This window comes from Paramisgurnus dabryanus, chromosome 1 (genome assembly GCF_030506205.2).
Source record: "Paramisgurnus dabryanus chromosome 1, PD_genome_1.1, whole genome shotgun sequence".
Taxonomy (NCBI): domain Eukaryota; kingdom Metazoa; phylum Chordata; class Actinopteri; order Cypriniformes; family Cobitidae; genus Paramisgurnus; species Paramisgurnus dabryanus.
The window spans coordinates 36,358,242-36,378,976 of record NC_133337.1 but is presented as its reverse complement, the minus strand read 5'-3'; the positions used below and the strand labels follow the sequence as shown (position 1 = coordinate 36,378,976).

At 36.3% G+C, this 20,735-nt stretch overlaps 1 protein-coding gene across 1 annotated transcript in view; it reads left to right on the top strand.

The window, feature by feature from the left end:
- LOC135749924 (voltage-dependent calcium channel subunit alpha-2/delta-1) overlaps positions 1 to 20,735 on the top strand; it is a 67,737-nt gene that overhangs the window by 12,787 nt on the left and 34,215 nt on the right. The window contains 7 exon segments of the mRNA XM_073814766.1: positions 1,241 to 1,357; positions 10,757 to 10,816; positions 12,421 to 12,456; positions 12,617 to 12,737; positions 18,942 to 19,073; positions 19,528 to 19,585; positions 19,726 to 19,776. Of these exon segments, the coding sequence (XP_073670867.1) occupies positions 1,241 to 1,357; positions 10,757 to 10,816; positions 12,421 to 12,456; positions 12,617 to 12,737; positions 18,942 to 19,073; positions 19,528 to 19,585; positions 19,726 to 19,776 (575 nt within the window).

Here is a 20,735-nt window from a genome sequence, read left to right as displayed (position 1 = left end):
AAATTATCGAGAAAATGTTTTCCATATCAGTCGATATCGATAATTATCATGATAAATAACAAATATTTACTCCTGTCAAATTTAAAGGCAGATTTTTGCTCCTGAATGAAAATTGTAAAAACCAGACAGTTAATAATGGTTTTAAACTACTTTTTATTCAGAACATGACAAATACAAAAACTAAAATCTTGTTTTAATGCATCTGTATTAAATGTAAATCTATTTGTTATGAAATCAACACATTTCTGACACAAAAGCAGCAGACTACTGTCCCTTTAAGACCCAAGACAGACTGCTTTAAGTTTCAATATACTGAGTAACAGCTGTTTATGTTCACTTAAACAAGAAAGAAAACTTAGTTCAGTGATCACGCGTGTGTTATACATATACGAGCTATACACGCTGATAAATGGATGTCAAGGGTGTCACTTTGCTGTGGGAGCGCACATACCCAAACACTATATTCACTGCAGTGGTGGATCTGCTGCTTTTCCTCAGTTTCCTGAATTTGTGAATGTCCTGTAAATATACTTTTAAAGCTGGGCGGACGTGTGCGTGCGCAAGGCGGACGCTGAATGAAAGTAAAGTATACTGCACGCACCTGTGTCTGCTGTGTTTGACGAACCCTGTTTGCGCGTCCAACATTACACACAAGAAAATGTTTCCGCGCATTTGGATTCCGTGATTCCGTCCGCGTTATCCGCATCGCGAAAATCATAGGTCTCTACTAATAAATGAATAACTTGCCTCATCTTCCACTCCTTCAAGTCTGACTGTCACTGTGATTGTAAACCAAGAGCGCGTGCCGCATCCGGAAGTGCTCGCGCAACATTACGCACAGTGCTTAAACATTATCGATCACTTATCGAACTGTCCTTATCGTTTTATCGAAAAAGTTTATATCGGTAAAATTATCGTTATCGAATTATCGCCCAGCCCTAAGCAGAATTTATATTTTACAGTAGCCCCTCAAGGCACTAAATAGTTGCCAGATTGGAATATAAGACTTGTAACCATATTCGATAATCAAATACATGCCTATGATTTTTATTTATTGCAGGTAATCATGTCTTAAGTTAATAAGCTATTTAAAAAAAAAAAATGTTGGGTCAAAAAGGGACAAAGGGAAATGTTTTTATTGACCCAATTATTAATTGAGACACAATGCAGCAATTTAAAAAAAAAATAGAAAGCTACAGTGGATTTAAAAACAATTTCTCTCTCTGTGTATCTGCATCAGGTTTTCGAGAAATTGCGGCACCACTACACTGTGAAACACAACAACGCTCAACAACTGGTGTCAAAAGCTGCACGTGAAATCGAGAAACTTCTCGACAATCGCTCCAAAGCTCTAAAAGTAAGTACTAATCCTTGTTGTTGATCCCAACGCCCATACCAACATGTGCAGTTTACAACATACCACACTGCACAAAATAATGCATCCCACAATGCAATGTACTCAGTGGGAATTTCAAAAAGTACACAAATGCACCTTAAAATGTCTTATTAGTACTTCCGATGTGCAGATTAGTACATCAAACGTAAATATTGCTTCCAGATGTATACATATCTTTACCTAAATGGTACATATTGGGACCGTTCTAAAGGCTACCATCCAGTGACAGCTTTTTTATTTCAATTGACAGTCACAGCTACTGTGTACTTACTGTCTCAGTTAAGTTATTATTTTAAAAAGTAAAGTATATGCTGCTCAGTATTATGATTTAAGCCAGTCAGTTTTTTATTTAGGTGTTTTCCTCAGCCTAGTCCAATCTCTTCCAACATCCTCTATTGTTAGTAAAACCTAGCCTGGATCGATCTGCATTAATTAAGGTCTGATAAAACGCAGTAGATGTCTGGTATGTTGGCAGAGGCGCTCTGGCCTGTAACTTAATTATAATTTGTCAATACAGAGTGTCGTTTTTGATTTTCTTGATAAACTATGTGCTCTGAAAACTTAAACTTAAATAAATCATTAAATATCAGTGTACTGAAGTGCAAAGGCTCTTTTTCCAAAGCAGTGAAGAACTTGGTTGTATGTGTGTGTGCTTAAGCAGGGTCTGTCAATGTTATAGAAGTGTTAACTCTTGCCCGTGAACTGCGGGTGATGCCTCAATGAAGCTGCTTTTATTGATGATCATTAAACGCATTGCTGACAGTCAACCCCGGTGACTAAATGAAAGTATTGACCTTTAACTCTCTTTGTTTTCCTTCCTTACTATGCTGGTTCTCTGTCATGTGTTATTGGCCTGAATTAAGTGCTCTTATTTTGATGGCTATAGAAGCATAACTGGTCAAACAGGTCTCGTACGCTGAAAATCACTGCTCTTAGGTCATTGGATGGGTAATGGCTGGCCATGTAATGAGGAGGATTGCCAGGCACTTTGCTTTTCTGTCCATTTATGTATATTTTTGGCTGTCTACTTTCAATCATAGTGCCCATACTGGTCATCGTCCTTTTAAAATAGTGCCACCGACACATACACAAGTCTGCCCAATTTATAAGAGAAATGGGAAAGACTCTTTTGACAGCCTTGGTGTCTCTCCAGTGCCTTCACATAAAAAAGTTTTGCTACAGTATAATTCACTAATACATTAAGTTTGGGAAGTGAACCAGGAATCAAGTTTTTCATGTTAATTTGATTAAATGTGGCCAATCCAATTTTGTTGTTAAACATTGGGGTGCATTTTTGTTTAAGAGGTCAAATTACCCCCTAGACCAGGGGTGTCAAACTTATTTTAGGCTGAGGGCCGGATGGTAAATAACGCCATGATGTGAGGGCTGGATAATTTTTTTTAAACCTTAGTGTGCTGATAATTGTGTTAATATTAACTAAACAAACCAATTAATTAGTTTGTTCGGCAAGAAAACTTGAGAAACACAGCTCTGTGAAAACTACATTTCATAAGGTCACACTCATCCTGTACATATTATACACACAAATTTACATCTGTACAAAATCCACTGGCCTTAGGTTGAAAAGCCTTAATTTAACTTCTTTTGCATTATTCCTTAATGCCAAAATTATTTATAAACCATTCACTTTTCTTTGGAATATATTTGTAATGAGAACAGTCATTTAGAATATGAAAATGCTACATGGGGCAGTGGCCCAAACCAAAAAGGGCACTAAGGGGGGTGGTACTATTATTATGGTTTTAATAAAGTATTATAAATATGATGTGTTATATTACTAGCATGTGATTATAATGTGAAATATAATAACAAGAATTAAAGTGTGACAATCTGCTAAATATTCAATATGATTTACCTGCTGGCTTGATGGAGCTTTGAATCCATGTTTGCAATGTTGAACTGCCTTTAGCAGCCTCCCTTTCTGTTCTCTGTCTTTATTTTGTCAAGGCATTGGTGTTTTTTGTCTACAAAGTGTGCCAACAACAGCAAATTTAGTGTTTATATTAACTTAGATCTGATCGGGAATTTTAAATCGATTAGACAAGTATTGTAACTAATACTAAGAATGTGGCTATTTTGTTGTTGTTTGCTTGCTAAGTTGTTAGCACTTTTAGAACACCGAGAGCAAATCACCAGAAGAAATACATAAACAAACTTCCAAATTACTAATTCTGCTGTTTAACAACTGATATAATGTAATGAATCTACCTGTTAATGCAACGAACTTCGGAAACTGTCGTCTTCGCTCTCCAGGCAGAGAGTGGACACAGAGATGCTGCGGAGCGAGCGGGAAAACACGAAGTGGATTCCGGAATCTGTGGATCTTAAATTAATTTACCTCATAAATATTATTTATGCAATGGGTCATATCCCTATAAATAGCATTACAGGGTGTTGCTGAATGTGAATCATAAGATCTGGATGGGTTTGTAGCCCTCTCTTGCCAAAACTGTTAAATCTTGACACGTGGCACTTTTTGTGCCCTCCGCTTTTCTGTATATCTCTAAATATGCTAGTCAGAGGCCTCTTATGGTTTTTGGCACGAATCAGCTACGATATGGACCACACGTTATGCCAGTAATCACATTCATGTCGTTCTTGGTTGCCCCTTCGGACACAGGTTGACCAAAGATCATGTCTTATTCTGATCAATATCTACACAGGCCTGCTGCATCAAGCCTGACTGATGTTGAGGCAAAACATAATTGTGATTGAATTAGACTGATTAATTGATTGATTGACAGCTTGGTTAAGTTAATCAGCGGGTGACTTTAAATTAGAGTCATCCATCAGCGGCTGTCTGTGCTGTCCATATGAGTTAACAGACGGCGCTTGATGTGCGATCAGGATGTTTTAGTAAACTAAAAGTGCTATCAGAAGCAGTGTTTAAATCACGCTAATACCCAAAACGTCAATTGGTTTTGTCATTCTTTTTGTCTCTATCTCTTTCTCTCTTCAGCTACAGTATTTATTGGCAATGTTTCACGAATTTGATAGTGGCACTTTGATATTAGCATGTAGTTAACAACAGTACTTAGTTACAACAGTGCTATAAGCAGACAATTGGTCCACTTCTGAAAATGTTAAAATCTATTTCTAATACTGCAGTGTCGTCTTGAAAATATGGTTTTATAAGGTTTTCGTTTGTGTGTCTCATTGCGTTTGAAGTATTGATCTGACCTCTCTCTCTTTAACTACTCTGGTCCAGGGATGGTGTTTGATATCACTGCCCTAACCTCACTCCTTTCTGATGTTTAAGCAATAAATTATTCAGCTTTTTCTTTCTATTCTTCTTGATGGAAGGGAAAGGTCAGTTTTAGTTAACTGCTCCCACTGGAATACCCAGACTATACAGTACAGTACATACATCACCATACAAAATTGAACCCTAATGGTTATAGTTTTGATAGACATTTATCATTTATATCTTTCTCATCTCATTTATTCACCTTCTGTACATTGTATTGATAATAATTCAGCTGGAATAACCTTAAATAGCAGGAAATAGTTTGAAAATAATGATGCAAGCTCTCGTCTTTATCGTTTTTTGTAAAAGTCTAGACCGACTGATTAGATTGTAAGAAGGTGAAGTGCACCTTGGGAAATGTACTGAATTAGTCACTCATTGTAACAAGGTAGAGTGAGGGCTTCAAGGACAGAGGAAGGGTATGACGTCAGATAAATAATACCCAATGATTATCAGACTGCATGCTAAAAAACTGAACTGACTGAACACCGCCTCTAATGTAATACTGAAAATAAGAAAAGCCAATTTTTAGGATAATTTAGAAATGTTACAGGCAGGCAGATTTAGACAGAGCTTGTCCCTAAACTAATTCTAGTGGGTGCTGGTTGCCATGATGGTTGGTTGCCATGATGCATGATGATGGTTGCTAAGGTACCGCTTCTACATACACAGATGCAACTCAGGGGTGTTGTTTCAGAGGGAATTATAACCAATTATAATCTTCCAATATTTATGCAATGATCAATAAAACATACAGAATGTACAGATGACATTTCAACCCCCACATGTCCATGACCTCGATGCTACTAAACTTAACCATGTACCTCCTTTCTCTGGATTATAAGAAACAAAAGATGGAAGGGTCACAATAACTCCCCAACCTGACAACATGCACAATGAGCTGGTTTGAGAGCTGGAAGTCTAAATCACCATTTAAACACTTCCATCTGAAGCAATGTACATAAAGCTGAGTAATTACAGTGCTGTCCACCCACAGTGGGAACACACAATCTTATGTTATTTTACATGATTCATCTTTTTAATACCTTAAGATGCAAAGACAGGTGGTATAGAGGCTGATATAAAATATGTGTGGATATATGCACTCAGTGAGGCATAGCCCAGAGAACATGTTTGCTTTTTAATATCTCAGGAGATGTAACAGAGATCTCAAATATGTTTTATTTAATTATCAACTTGATGATTAATGTTTCTCTAATGTTGTGGGAGGATTACAAATAGACACAACACAGTTCTTGGCATACATTAGTAGTACAAATCTCTAAAATGAATGTGGATTGCATAGCCTCAATTAGAACAATTTGATAAGAAATGTCCAGACATTCTCACTCCCAAGGCGTCAAAAAAATAAATAAAAAAATGCTATGAAGACAGTAAAGGTACCCCTATGTGTCACTTTATCAAACAAGGTATTTCCCCCTTCAGCGTCAAATAAAGGCGCCTTTAATTATTTGCATGTGTTCAAGGAGAAGCAAAGGCATTTCTAGTTCCTAGGGGTAGCTTTATTGTATCCATTGTACCATGAAAGACGTGTCACAATGCTTTGTTTTTTCACCATTTTATGAGAATGGAAAATTTTCACAATTATACTGAAATCTGAAACTTTGATTTTAGACTTGGGTGTCCCAGCTATTTTGTGACCCTGGAACACAAAACCAATCATAATGCTATTTGTAGCAATAGCCAAGAATACATTGCATGGGTCAAAATTGGATCTAGTGGACCAATCACAGCGCTTGCGGTCCGAGAAGTGACGCTTTGTGGTTAGGAAGAACCAATAAATAATAACCAAATATATTTATTTGAACATGAAGCAGTGTAATTGTCCATGTTTGCGTACAACAGGTTCCAGTTACTCAGAATTAAATATTATGGTAAACAACAAAAAAATGTGATGTCCACGTATGTTGACATCCAGGTCTTAGGAGGTTAAAGGTGATTTTCCCATTATTTAGATTTTTGCACCCTCAGATTCTAGATTTTCAAATAGTTGTGTAGGCCAAATATTTCTTGGGCCAACAAACCAAACATCAACAGAAATCTTATTTATGCAGCTTTAGAGATAATTTATAAATCTCAATTTTAAAAAATTGCCCCTTATGACTATGGCCAGGGTCACATTTGAGCACAGTTTGTTGTGATTTTTTAGTAGTAGACTTTTTGTTGACTTCTAGGGCCCTATTTTAACGATCTGAAACGCAAGTGCGAAGCGCAAAGCGCAAGTGACTTTGTGGGCGGATCTTGGGCGCCGTTGCTATTTTCCCGGCGGGAGAAATAACTCTAGCGCCAGGCGCAAATCAATAAGGGGTTGGTCTGAAGTAGGTTCATTATTCATAGGTGGGGTTTGGGCTTAACGTCAAATAAACCAATCAGAACGTCATCCAACATTCCCTTTAAAAGCAAGGGCGCAAGTTCCATGGCGTGTTGCTACTATTATTATGACGGATTTACCAGGCGCACGCCAGGAGCGGTTCACAGCCGAGGAGACCAACGTTCTTGTAAGAGCAGTCAAAGACAGAGAAGTTGTTTTGTATGGGGATGGGAGAAACCCGCCCAAATCAGCGTCGGTTAAACAGGCGTGGGAGGAAATAGCCGCAATTGTCTCATCAGCTGGCATCCCCTGGACGTTGTGCCGCAAGCGCTACAATGATGTCAGGAGACGGGGGAATCCCAAGCTTACCAGCATAAATCGGGCACGCCGTGTAACGGGAGGTGGATCTGCCTCTACACATGACCTGACGCCAGCAGAGGACATCCCTGCGTCCACCCTCACCGCTGAAAGCAAAGAAACACAAGCAGTCCAACCCCAAAGTACTCTTACAAATCAAGTTCACATACATTAAGGTTTCTTATGAAAACATTTTAATTATTATTTACATAAAATAAACGTAATACAGCCACACAACAAACTTATGAAAATATTTTAATTGTTATTTGCATGAGAATTTTTTAACGCGGTCACACAATAAATAAAAACTATCACCACAATGCTCACCACAATGATTTCCCTTATCTCATGTGTTAATATTTTTTATTGTAACAATTTATGATTTGCAAAAATAACTGTTGCATCTGTGTAGATTAGATAAGCAAAGTGTGTGCACGTTGTGCACACTATACATTATGGTCAAGCATGCGCCCTTAAAATAGCATAATGAAGCACGCGCAACACTCCACTGACTTTAGACTAGTTTTTTCTGGTCAGTGGCGCAGTTGTTTTTTGAAACTGCAAAATAGCATCAGGGATGGTTTGCGCCGGAACACGCCTCCTTTTTTGCGCTGAACCGTCTGTGGAGGGAAAACCACAAAATACGAATGATACATGCGTCACTGACAAAGTCAATTGCGCTGGGTGCAAGATAGGGCCCCTACTGTTTATGAGTTGATGCTGAATATATATCTCGTTTTTAAGCCAAAGTATCTCCATCTATTAACACACAAACATCTTCTTGCATTTATAGATTCACATTAATGCATCATTTAATTTGTTAAATAGACTGTTTTCCTTAAGGTGCCATTGACTTGTTTTCCAGTGTACATCATTTTAGTTTTTACTAACAGTTGGTCCCCGCGATTTAGGCTCAAACACACATTCAGAACCATCTGTTTTTAAGCATGCAGTAGTGGTGTAGATATGATCACTTGATCCCAGGCTGCCCTTCACTACGATGCCAGCAGTTTCTGTATGCTGGCTTTGGAACAGTTATAGGCTCCTGTTGCATTTCACTCCGTCTCCCTGGCAAGTCAGCACAGTTTTCTCTACATTAAGCCAGACAGGCTCTACAGTATTACCCATCAGCCTTTGCCAGGATGAGCATGATTAAGAGTTTCTTATTTTTAATCAGTGTTTACTTAGTACACCACTGTAATAAAGTGTGAAAGCTGTTTGATAACAGTAATTAAATTTCTACAAGATGTTTATTATTGCTAAACTTTTACATTGACATTTTTAGAGGGGTTGTTTTTGAGGTAGTGTTATATATGAAATACATGCATTTTAATTTGTAATGTTTTTTTGTGTGTGTAATTTTTCTCTGTTTTGGATAGACAGTTAAACACATGCAGACTTATTAAGATTAAAATGTATTGTATGATATGATTTACCGTTCACGTTCTGAACACAGAATAGCCATCGGCTGTTGAAACCCGAAAATAATAAACACAAATAAGACAACAGAGACAGTTCAGATCCTCCTTAACTAAACTTGCCCGAATTATACATGTTTGCGACAGCAGGGAGAAATGACAAATTCGCCCTTCAGCGTTTCACGGCACTTCCTCCATGTGGCAGGAATCAAAGGATAATTGGCTGACGCTCTGAGAGCTTGTCAATTCCCGGGACAACGTGCCTGTTTTAATGGAGAATACGAGAGATGCACACCAGCCAGCCATGCAACTCTTTACAATACACAGACGGTGGATGGATTTTATGTTATTTTGTAACTTTCTTTTGCTTTATTAATCATTGAAACTTTACATTCTAGCATTAAAAATACATACAGTACATACATACTGTACACATAAAATGCTTTATCTCTACATGTTAGTTTTTTTCTTATACTGCACCTTATGTACACTGTATGTACATCTTACATAAACCATGTTCTTACATGCAAAACACAAGGTGTGCACTTCTATTGTTCGCCAGTAAACACTTCAAAAGTATATCAACATTACAAATTTAGGATTTTATTGGTTTCCATATTTTGTAAATGTATTGGGTCTGTTTGATAAATAATATGACTTTTAATGGTGTATGTTTTAAAGAACATAGAGGGATTGTAAAATATTTTATTGTAAAATAAAATAACATCAAATATAACATTTGTTACTGATCTCTATTGATCATTATGCTGATGTAATTTCATATTTTTAAATCAAAGCTTTTGTCATACAGACAAAGTGCTTGAGAGCCACTGATGTCCCTGAATGCTGTGCCGGCAGGGGCCTGCACTAAGACAAACACACACCCTAGTTCTCTCTAATGAGACCAAATCACTGGGGTTGTTATGGCAACAGCTCATCAGAGTGTTTGGCTGATTGTGTAAACCCTGGGGTCAATGGGTTATTATGGGATGTCTGAAGTGGGAGAGAGGTTTCATCATCTAGCCATGCGTTACTTCTTTCATTTCCCCTGGAGTAGCGAGTGATTTAGTAATTTTTTTTGGCTTGTTGTAGTGGAGATACTCGCCTCATAACTATCAAAAACCTTGAGGGGCCAATGTTAATTACGATGGACAATTATCTACTTTATTGTGTCTCTTCGATGAACTTAAAGGCAACATAATATAGCATCTATAAATCAACTCACAGTGACCATTCTGGGCAGAACCCTTAAACACACAAGCTAGAGCAACTTATCACAGTTAATTTTTTTCAGAGTATCGCCTCATAGAGTGTGAAGTGTGTCACCAGGCATCAAATGAGAATTTCTTAATTTGATTTTAGTCCCGTGGTTATCAAGATTAATTTGACACCCTCAACCCCTAATCTCTACATCTGATTTCAAGGGCAGTAAAAACACATAAAAAGAAGTAAGTTTCGGGAAAAAGAAGCAAACTTTCTCAAGGGAAATTAGTGTACATTGAGTTTCTAGTGCAGGCCAGATTAAAAGATAGGACTATTATACTGTTATTAACCTAATCAGTTGAGGAGACCCGTGGTAGACATGAGCTGGTGTCTAAATTTACTGTACAGTCATGGATGGCATTTCTCATAGGCAGAGAATCTAGAGTAAAGGCTAAGTGGGGGTCATTTTGTCTTATTATATCTTCTCATAAAGTTTGGTTGTTTGAAACAAGTTTGATATTTAGAAATCATCCAAAAGCCTTGGTTCTGATTATTTACTAGCTAAATTGGTGTTATGGTACAGTTTATGTTTTATTACTTTATTAGTAATATTTGCAAAAGAGGTTTGATACGAAAGTCTGGAGTTAACCTGCCCATGGCTCACTTTCGCAGAATAAACAACGAATGGATTGTATTTGAAATCTGTTTTTGATAGTCAATGTGTTATTATGTGAAATATAAGTTGGTGTACTTGCGTAACCCTCTCGTTTTTTGTGTTTTAGGCATTGGCCTCAGCAGCTGAGAAACTACAGAAGGAGCACCAGTGGAGGGACGATTTTGATGTAACTTCTCACCCATAGCCTACAGTACACTTTCATAGACATAAATACACAGGCCAAAGAAATAAAATCACATAATCATTAACTGCACAGTATATTATTTTTTTACTCAAACTTCATTAACTCATATTGGATGAGAACAGACAGATATACGCTTGGACACATGATCGGCACACACACCATCACCTCCATTAGATGCTGAGATAGTGTATGTGTGTGAGTGAGAGACAGAGATAGATAGATAAATAAGGTAAATGACACCAGTGGGGTGTTTTTTAGCCATTTGTCAATGCCATTTATAGACTTCTCCATTTCACATCGTCTGTAAACCTTCATGGTTTCCACTCTGCCCTTATCTACTATTCATATTTTATTTATTTATAAGTCATATTTTGGGGATACACTTGTACCCACAGTCTCAGAATAAAAGGTACAAAAGCTGTCACTTGGTGTATGTATACTTCAATATGCACATTTGAGGTGTTATTATGCGCTCTTTGGTACAAATGTGTACTTTTTCGAAAGGGTACTGCCCCAGTGACAGCTTATACCTTTTCCTGAAAGTGCAGAAGCAAAACCTGACAAAATCTCATTTTAGGATGGCATTATCTTTAAAACACAAAATAGTAATAAACTAGCTGTGTATCGAAACAATAACAGTCTATAAAATGTACCCATTTAGATAAGCTAAGTAAATGTGTGTGTGTGTTCTTGTGCTTATGCAAGTAGACAAATTGCATCAGACACAAAAAATACAATTCATTAACACACCTGACAATAGTTATTGATTGATTGCTGGTAGCATTATGCTAAAGGCCTGGGTCTCAATGTCACAGGTTAAAACTATGTGGGGTGAATCAATGTCTCGATTAGTTTCTACAATGTAAAAAATTGTGTCTGCCACATGATTAGTAACTTAGTAGGACAGGTGGCACCAGTTGGTGTTGATCCACTCCTGTGTCTCCAAGGCAACTGTAAGTCAGATAGTGAGCTCACTTGTTAGCGCCCCACTATTGCTGGTCCTGACAGCGCCCTCACACTGTGAGGGGAACAAACCAAAGAGATATACACACACAAACACCCTAAAGCAATATTCTTTATCATTGCTGTGTAGAAAAACTATTGTCTGTACAGAAATAAGTTAAAACATTTGTCTGTGTAAAAAATATAATTCTGTTATAAACACATTTCCTGGATGTGAATCACACGGTTGAGCAGAATAATACGTAAATACTTTTATAGCTACATAAAAATGCACACAGAAATTTGACCTTCTGACATGTATTCCCAGGCTTAGATTGAATCGGCAGTCCTTTTCCAATACATACCTTTTCCAAAGTTCCATGGAATAGTTTCTGTTAGGGATATTTAAACAGGATGAATGTGTTAAATTAGGTTTATGCATAAAAGCATAATAAGATTTGCTTAAAAAAAAGTTTAATAAAAATATAAAGTTGGGAAATGTGTGGAACTTGATGGGAAGTGGTGAATGCGAATTCCATGGAGGCCTGCATTTTCCACATAAAACATCCCTAAACAGAACAATACAACCACAAACTAGTAAAAACAGAATCTAAGCTTTTATCCAACTTTGTTTTGTCAAACAGGTTGAAGAAGCCATCTACTATAATGCCAAAGACAAGGTAAGACATTCATTCTGTAAAATACTTTATTTCACTTATTCATGCATTAAATTTTTATGGACTATTAAGCTATCCAACCTAAATAGAAGTTGTTTTTCTTGTTCGATTTACTTTTGTTTGTTTGTTTGTTTGGTTTTTTTGCATTTGTTTACGTTCCAAGTTTAATAATACACCCTCTCAGAACCGGATCAGACCAGAATTTGAAGACGATCCTGCTTTCAAACGTCCAGTTTCATACAACACGACAGCAGTACACATCCCCACAGACATCTACAATGGTTGTAAGTACACACGCACACAGGCTGAGCACTTTTTAAGTTTTTATTTATGACTATATAAAAAATATCAGTCCTTTTGTGACAGCTCAACATACTTTATTAATGTGTCAGGACTGAACACTCAAGACTTGCAAATGAAACATACACTATTATTTAGAGAGCAGCCTAGTTTAAACACAACAACTCGTCAGAATAATTCAGAAGAGAGCATTAACTTTTTAGATTAACCTGTTTAATTAAAGGTCCAGTGTGGGTTTTAGCGGCATCTAGTGGTGAGATTGCGAATTGCAATCGACCTCAATTTCGAAACGCAAAATGAAGCTACGCTAGCTGCCACAGGAAAAACATGTTGTCACAATGTAGGTACAAACGCGACTGTAGATCAATTTGACTGTTTAGGGCTATTGTAGAAACATGGTGGACACTTCCATGTAAGGGGACCAACGGTGTGTGTAGATAAAACATCTTATTTTGAGGTAATAAATACAGTTTATTATGTAAGGCCTTTATACACCACAAGTTTTCTCGTCAATGCCAGTTATCTCTACAAATGAATGAAGGTAGGATGAAACTTTTTTTGTTTGAAAGCAGAGGGTCTGTTCTTTCATTTGATATATTTTATGTAAATATTTAAAGAAGAACTTTTGTGAAAATCATAAAAAAATGCTGCCACTGGCTGGCAACTTTATTTAAAAACCCTGGCTTGGAAAGAGTTTTTGTCACAATATACCACTACTTCTACTAAAACTACTAAAAACAGCTAATATTACTTTGCTATTTTAATTTTTTTGCTGTTGACCAACTGTTGAGAAATGTATTCAAATGAATGTGAGTCAGCTGACATTGGTTAACATACTCAACTCCCAAAGGGCTCCTGCGATCAGTGTGAATGTTCCCATAACTGTCTGCGTCAGACAGCTTTATTTAGCTCTGTTTGTGTTTCTGCTATATCTATAAAATTCAGTCCAGTATCTTCAGCCTTCATGTGTCTTGTGAAACATCACGAATGACAAACACGATCTTATGCCTGTTTATAACTATTTTATTAGGTGGCTATTTTGTATGAATCTCTTTTATAAGTTTCAGTACGATGCTTTCACCCCAGTGATGTTGGGTTTAGGGATGGGGCTTCTTTTTAAACTTTTCTAATTATCGTTTTTGTATGATTCACACCATAATAGTTAAGTTTCTTCTGTTAGATTGGGTTGGAATCATGCGCAGACGTGATCTCAGACAAGACACCTGTGATTTTTTTTGTATACTTCTTTTTTATGTGAAACTCTTTTATAGCTCGTTCAAAGATGCAGTGACAAAATTTAAGAAAAAATGAGAATTTCAAGGAATTGGTGGAATATTCACAGGATAAAATTAAAGGACTGTGAAGTGTAAATAGAGCGAGATTATGTTGAGAGTGACATTGAGAGGCCAGAAAATAAGTGAAAAGGTGTGAGGAAAAAGAAGTGTAAAGAGGGATTTGGTAGACAGGATGAGATAGATGTTTTATGGGAGCTCTGTGGGGGCATGATAGATTGAAATAGTGCCTCTCTAATGTAAAACATTTTGGTATCACATGATTTTAAAGGGATAGTTCACCCCCTCCCAAAAAAAAAAAATCTGTCATGATTTAGTCACCCTCATGTTGTTTTTACACTGCATGAGCTTCTTTGTTCCGTTGAATCCAAAAGATGATATTTGGATAAATGATGGTAAACACACATTTGACGGTACCGCTTTGACTTCAATAGTGATTATTTATAAATGCATAAATATAAATGTATGTCATCATTACATACTGTAGCATGCATATTGCAGAAATATTATTAGTATAGTAGTGTGACATTTTGAATATTTTGGTTGGCTGACCAGAATCCCTCATCATTTTTTCTATACTATAAATTTAACATCAAATATGTTGTTATTTTGTTCAGATATTAATGTTGTTGTCTTATTCAGACATGGTTTTAATTTGAATAGAAAATGGACCAAATGTGTCTCGCATTTGTGTAAACTGTGTGATTCAGTCGTTGCTTGTTATGTTCTCTGTTATCACAGCGCTTATCATGTTAGTGATGGCCTGACTGTGGTCTTGCATTTGTCCAAGTGATGTGATATTTGTGCTCTAATGCACCCACAATCATCATGTGACTCATCTCTCTGTCTCTCTTTATTTACCTTTACTCACTTCAAATTACTATCTGTGCATTTTGCTTTCTGCTTGATTTTCTCTTGATCTGGAAACAGCAGTTACCCATAATGCAATGCTCCACCCAATTTAAAGCCCACAGAGATAGTCAGGAACACCACTGGGTAAAGCTTTTGGCCAGTATTCTGTATTCCTCATCCCTTTAGAGGGGATGGGGGGTGCCCAGTCAGGGCAGATCCTAGTCCCAGATTAAAATACATGTTTGAGCTGCCTTTCAAAACACCTTGTACTGACATATCTTAACATGTATCAGTGCATTGTTTTGTCTTAAGATGCACCCCAGTATTGTTTTTTGCAAGGTTTGTTTGTAAAAACTCTTTAAATGCCCTAATATAAGGCCTAGTCCTTGGTTAAAGGCGGGGTGCATTATTTTCGAATAACACTTTGGAAAAGGGAGTCGGGCCGACTACCAAAACACACTTGTAGCCAATCAGTAGTAGAGAAGGTTTAATAAATAAATAAATATTATGCATTAAATTGCTCAATTGTTGATTATACCTAATACTTAAAAAAAATCAAAACTCAGAAATGAAAAAAAGATTGTAATTCCACAAAGTACCAAACTCTATTGCAGATAAATGTGAATCAAGTGAATAAATGTTCATATCACCGTTTTCAATAACAATTCATTAAATGTTTGTGTTATGACTTGGACATCTATATAATGTCATGTTGCCAGGTCTTTGCTGATTTGCATGCATAAATTGTGTGTGTGTGCGCATTTGTGTTATTCTGGGCTGTCTGTGTGTGTCTTATTAAGACAGGAATATGTGTTGTTCGCCTAAACCCAGAGTGTCAGATGTCAGCTTAATCTTCAGATGCACACAGAAACGCTCAGACTGTGTGTGAGAGAAATGAGCTAAGCATTATTACACACATGTGTGTCTGTGTGTTTGTGTAACAATGGTCCTTCTGGCTGTGCTCAAAGCGTTCAGATCGGTTTATCACTCTCATATTCTGATGAATAATTGACTCGATTTATTTAAACCGCTGAAAGTTTGACTGTAGTCAACAAATCTTTCTTCACGCAGTCTCTCTTTCTCTCTCTTTCGCTTTTTGGGATTTTGATGTTTTATTGCTCTGAAAGGAACAGACAAAAAGCAGCTTTGCTAGCAGACAGTAGCAGCTCATAAAGTAAAGTTTTACCTGCATCTGTAATACCTTTTTTAATATGTAACCCTTCTAAAAGTGCTATGGCGCTATAATTGATGGTAATAACGCATGTTTTCCATCAGTTAAAGGGCAGGGTTGCACTGTAAAAAAGTTATTTTTAACCTTTGCTGGGTAAATATTGGACAGAACACATGGGTTGAAAAATACCCACTGTTGGGTTGTTGTTAGGGATGGGACGGTATGAAAATTTCATATCATGATTATAGTGACCAAAGTTATCACGGTTATCAATATTATCATGGTTTTGTTAAAATGAGATGGAAATGTTCAAAAAGAACTGATACACACGCTGAATTTTTTTTTTTAAGTTTTAATTTTTAAAATCACAATTTAATATTACATTTCCCTGAAATTATTTCTGTGGTTAAAATAATTAATATGTCTAATAAGTTTACCGTGAATTAATACAATACATTATACCTTAAATGCCTTCTTGTGCAAAAAACTATGTTGCATGTGCGCGCCTGTGTCAAACTGATTCTGACTGGAAGTTTTCAAAATCACGGTAATCAAACATGGTTGTAATGATAATAAAATTTTAAACAATAATACTAATCGTCAGGACATTTTATCGTGGTTAATCGTGAAACCGGTAATCGTCCCATCCCTAGTTGTTGTTATGCAATTATGGGTTATAATAACCCAGCATTTGGGTTAAAACAACCCAGCATTGGGCCGATTTAAACCCAGCAGTGTGTTCTGTCCAATATTTATCCAGCATTGGTTAAAAATAACCTAGTCATTTTAAGAGTGTGACCATTTATAGTCTTAAAAATTAAACTTCTTACTCCTTCTATGTTAAACGTTATTCATACATGCTGCATCTTCATCTTAACCTTGATTGATCTTCGAGTAAAGTTTGTACAATGTATTTTCATATTTTTTGTTTTCGCTATATCTTCTTTACTAATATGTGTTTACTGTAAAGCTGTTTTGCAACAATACAAAACTGTTAAAAGTTTTATAGAAATAAACTTGAATTAAAGTGGGATGGTGTAGGCTTTTGATATTGAGTGAAGACAATTCAGAGAAAATGTTGAATACGCTTTGGGCTGTAACTATAAAATGTTGGGATGTTTTAACTAACGGTTGGATAAAATATGGACAAACCCAATAGTTACTAGGGTACCTCGAATATGGGAAAAATCATAATTCTAATTATTTTGGAAAAATTCATAATCCTGATTATTTACCATGATTACTTAATGACTATAAAACATGCATTTGTATGCAGAATTACCTAGATTATCTTGTTTTTACAATCAACATTTGGAAAAATCTTAATTAATTAATCGAAAAAACTATTAATTGCACATCCCTAATAGTTACCATCTAATAGTTAACCTAGAATATCCATATTTCCCCAACCATGGAGTAACCCAGCAATTTTTTCTTATTATGGCCAAAATTTTAAATGTCTTCACAAAAAAAGTATTTTTAGAGGTCCTTCCTGGTAAAAAGGCACTTAAATCAACCATACAGTAGTATTGTCAACAGGTTTGTGTGAAGGTTAGGGGCCAGAAAACATCATTAGCCTGGTATGAAAACACTGGAAGCCTGTGAGGTGTCCTCACTATAGTTTGTGTATGTTGTCTAATGAGAATGTGTGTGTTGTCTAGCACTGATGAATGAACAACAGGAAGGGGTGTGAACCCACATTAGTCATCCCCTCACACACCGTTGCTTGTTATCAGCTACCACCTTACACTGTCATTCACTAATGCACTTCCTTTGAGGAATAGTACTGTAAATTATGATGCCTACACAGACTGGTTTTATATAGATGCGTGAGGCAGCATCTCACTTGTGTGTGTGTGTGTGTGTGTGTGTACCTGGTAATTATCACGTTGTGGGGACCAATTGTCCCCACAAAGATAGGAATACCAGTGTTTTTGTGACCTTGTGGGGACATTTTGATGTCCCCATGAGGAAACATGCTTATAAATCAAACAGAATGATGTTTATTGAGAATGTGAAGTAGTAGAAAGTTTTGTGTGATGGTTGGAGTTAGGGATTGAGGTAGGTAAGGGGAATAGAATATACAGTTTGTACGGTATAAAATGCATTACGTCTATGGAATGTCCCCACAAAACATGGAAACCAGAATGTGTGTGTGTGCGTGTGTGTGCACCAATACTCCTCTTCTTACTCCTGCCCAGATATGACATGCAATTTGTCTGTCCACACTAGAATAAGAAAAGCGCTTACAGTCTGTTGGTAAAGGCACACAAATTAAAATCACGCTTTTTGCAAATAGGTAGATTTTGTACATACTAAACAAATCATCTGTGGGGGTTTTTAAGCCGAAAATTCACAGACACATTCTAGGCACCTGAGACCTATATTACTTTATCTTGTAAAAATGGGCATAATATGTGCCCTGTAATGTAAGAAGCCCTTTACCATAATTTTGAGCTAAATTATTCTCCAATTTTGTGATGTTTAAATTCAATGTAAAATTTGAGCTCTCACCCGGAACAAATGTAGTGTCTAATTTAGACTTTCTCTGGAAAATGCTCCCATTTCCCTCTAATTTCATTAGAAATGCATTAGCTAATAGGTCTTCTTCTCACTTTGTTGTTTCCCATCCCAGAGCTTTTTCATGTGGTCTGAGTTTAACATTGCATTATAAAATCTGACATTTTGAGTATCGGCTGGTGTCTGATGAGGAACAGCAATGATGTTTCACTGATTCTGTGTTGATTTGCATAAGATTTATATACTTTATATCAGAGAGCTAAAGTCATCAGGAGACATTGGCAAATATATTTGTGCAAATATGTAGACAGAATTTCCAAAATATATTTTAACTGTATATGCATATGTTATAGCCACTATAATCCTGAATGAGCTGAACTGGACCGCGGGCCTTGATGATGTCTTCCGAAAAAACAAAGAAGATGACCCAACACTCCTCTGGCAGGTCTTCGGCAGTGCAACAGGCCTGGCCCGATACTTCCCAGGTAAAACAGTGTAATGATCGGCAACTCCAGATTATTAAGAGCTTTAAATACTTACAAATGTTCACTTTGACTTAGCCAAAGCCCACTTATACAAATGATATACAAATAACATACAGACATATAGACTAATGATATTTATTTATTACTTAGCAATGCATATGTGTGTGATAAATTTTTTTAATCAGCATATCATTTAATAAATTACATAACTTTTGTAGCCATAGTAATAAGAATATATATATTATATATGTCATAAATACTGAATCATTGTATTGAACTGTCAGCTGTATAATTTGCTCTGTTGCTTTCAGCCCATGGCATTGAAAGTCTTGTGACAAGAAGCGAGCTCATACAGCACTCACAAAGCTTATACTGTACTTGTATTGCCTGTATATCATCGGCCTATGAATCATGAACCTTTTAAGTACAAAGTATCCCATCATTTTTGCTCTAGCTTCCCCTTGGGTTGACACGAACAAGATTGATCTGTATGATGTACGCAGAAGACCCTGGTGAGCAAACTTGTGTGTGTGTAAGAGAGAGGGGGCATTTTTTAGATGAACATCTAATTTTATTTATAAGATTTGTCTTTTATTTTAGGCAATTGTGTCATGTTTGAGATCATGATTTATGTCGTTTTGTGTGCCTGCAGGTACATCCAGGGTGCAGCTTCACCTAAGGACATGCTGATCCTGGTTGATGCGTGCGTTTCATTTCTTCAGTTTCACTCTTTTTGTTCATGCTCATGCACACACTAGTACATACAGGTTGCCTGTTGATTGCACAGACTAACCCAAACATTACCCGTAAAAGACACATTTGAGGATGTTGATGGAAAGTTAGCTTTTTAAGTTACAAATATTCTTCTCATCTCGGTTACGGTTTCCTAATGTGGTTATTCAAACAATTAGTTGATCAGTAGATGTAATTTTCACTGGGTGTGACAGATTCCACACTATTCACTATAAGAGCTCGTGTTAGTTCTGCATTAGAGTCATTTATCAGTGAGAGAGGGAGAGAGAGAGAGAGACAGAGAGAGAGAGAGATGGAAAGGCAGACAGATGCTGGCATTGAGCCAAAGAGAGGAAAAATGAAAATGAAAAATCAATTTTTGGCTTTTTTCTCTTAGAGCAGATTGGATATCTTTGGCAGGCTTTTAAATATCAGAATAGTTTTTTTCAAATGAAGTGGTTTATGAATATTAAACGTGTTGGATTTTTTCCCAAGTGCAAGCCAAAGAGACCTGTCAGATGTTATAAACAAAATAAGCTAAGTGTTTCTCCCTTATTGCACTTGAAACAGGCCGTTACTCCACACTATATCATCCTGCATTATTTTATGTTATTTAATATTTTGAATATATGATGCAACATTATAGTTATAATTGCCATAAAACTCATATATTTGTACAAAATAACAAAATTTTATTTATTTATTTATTTATTAATTCATTTATTTATCTATCCTAAAAGCAATTCCAGCATTTATGGCTATATTTATTGAGAGAACAGCTTAATCTATACACAGTTTGGTGGAAGGGCAATTTGACATCATAAGAAATATACAGAATTGATAAACATTAATTAATTAATTAATATATCATAAATTCATATTAATTTAATAATTAATTAATAATACGTTCATTTGTGTATACAATTACGC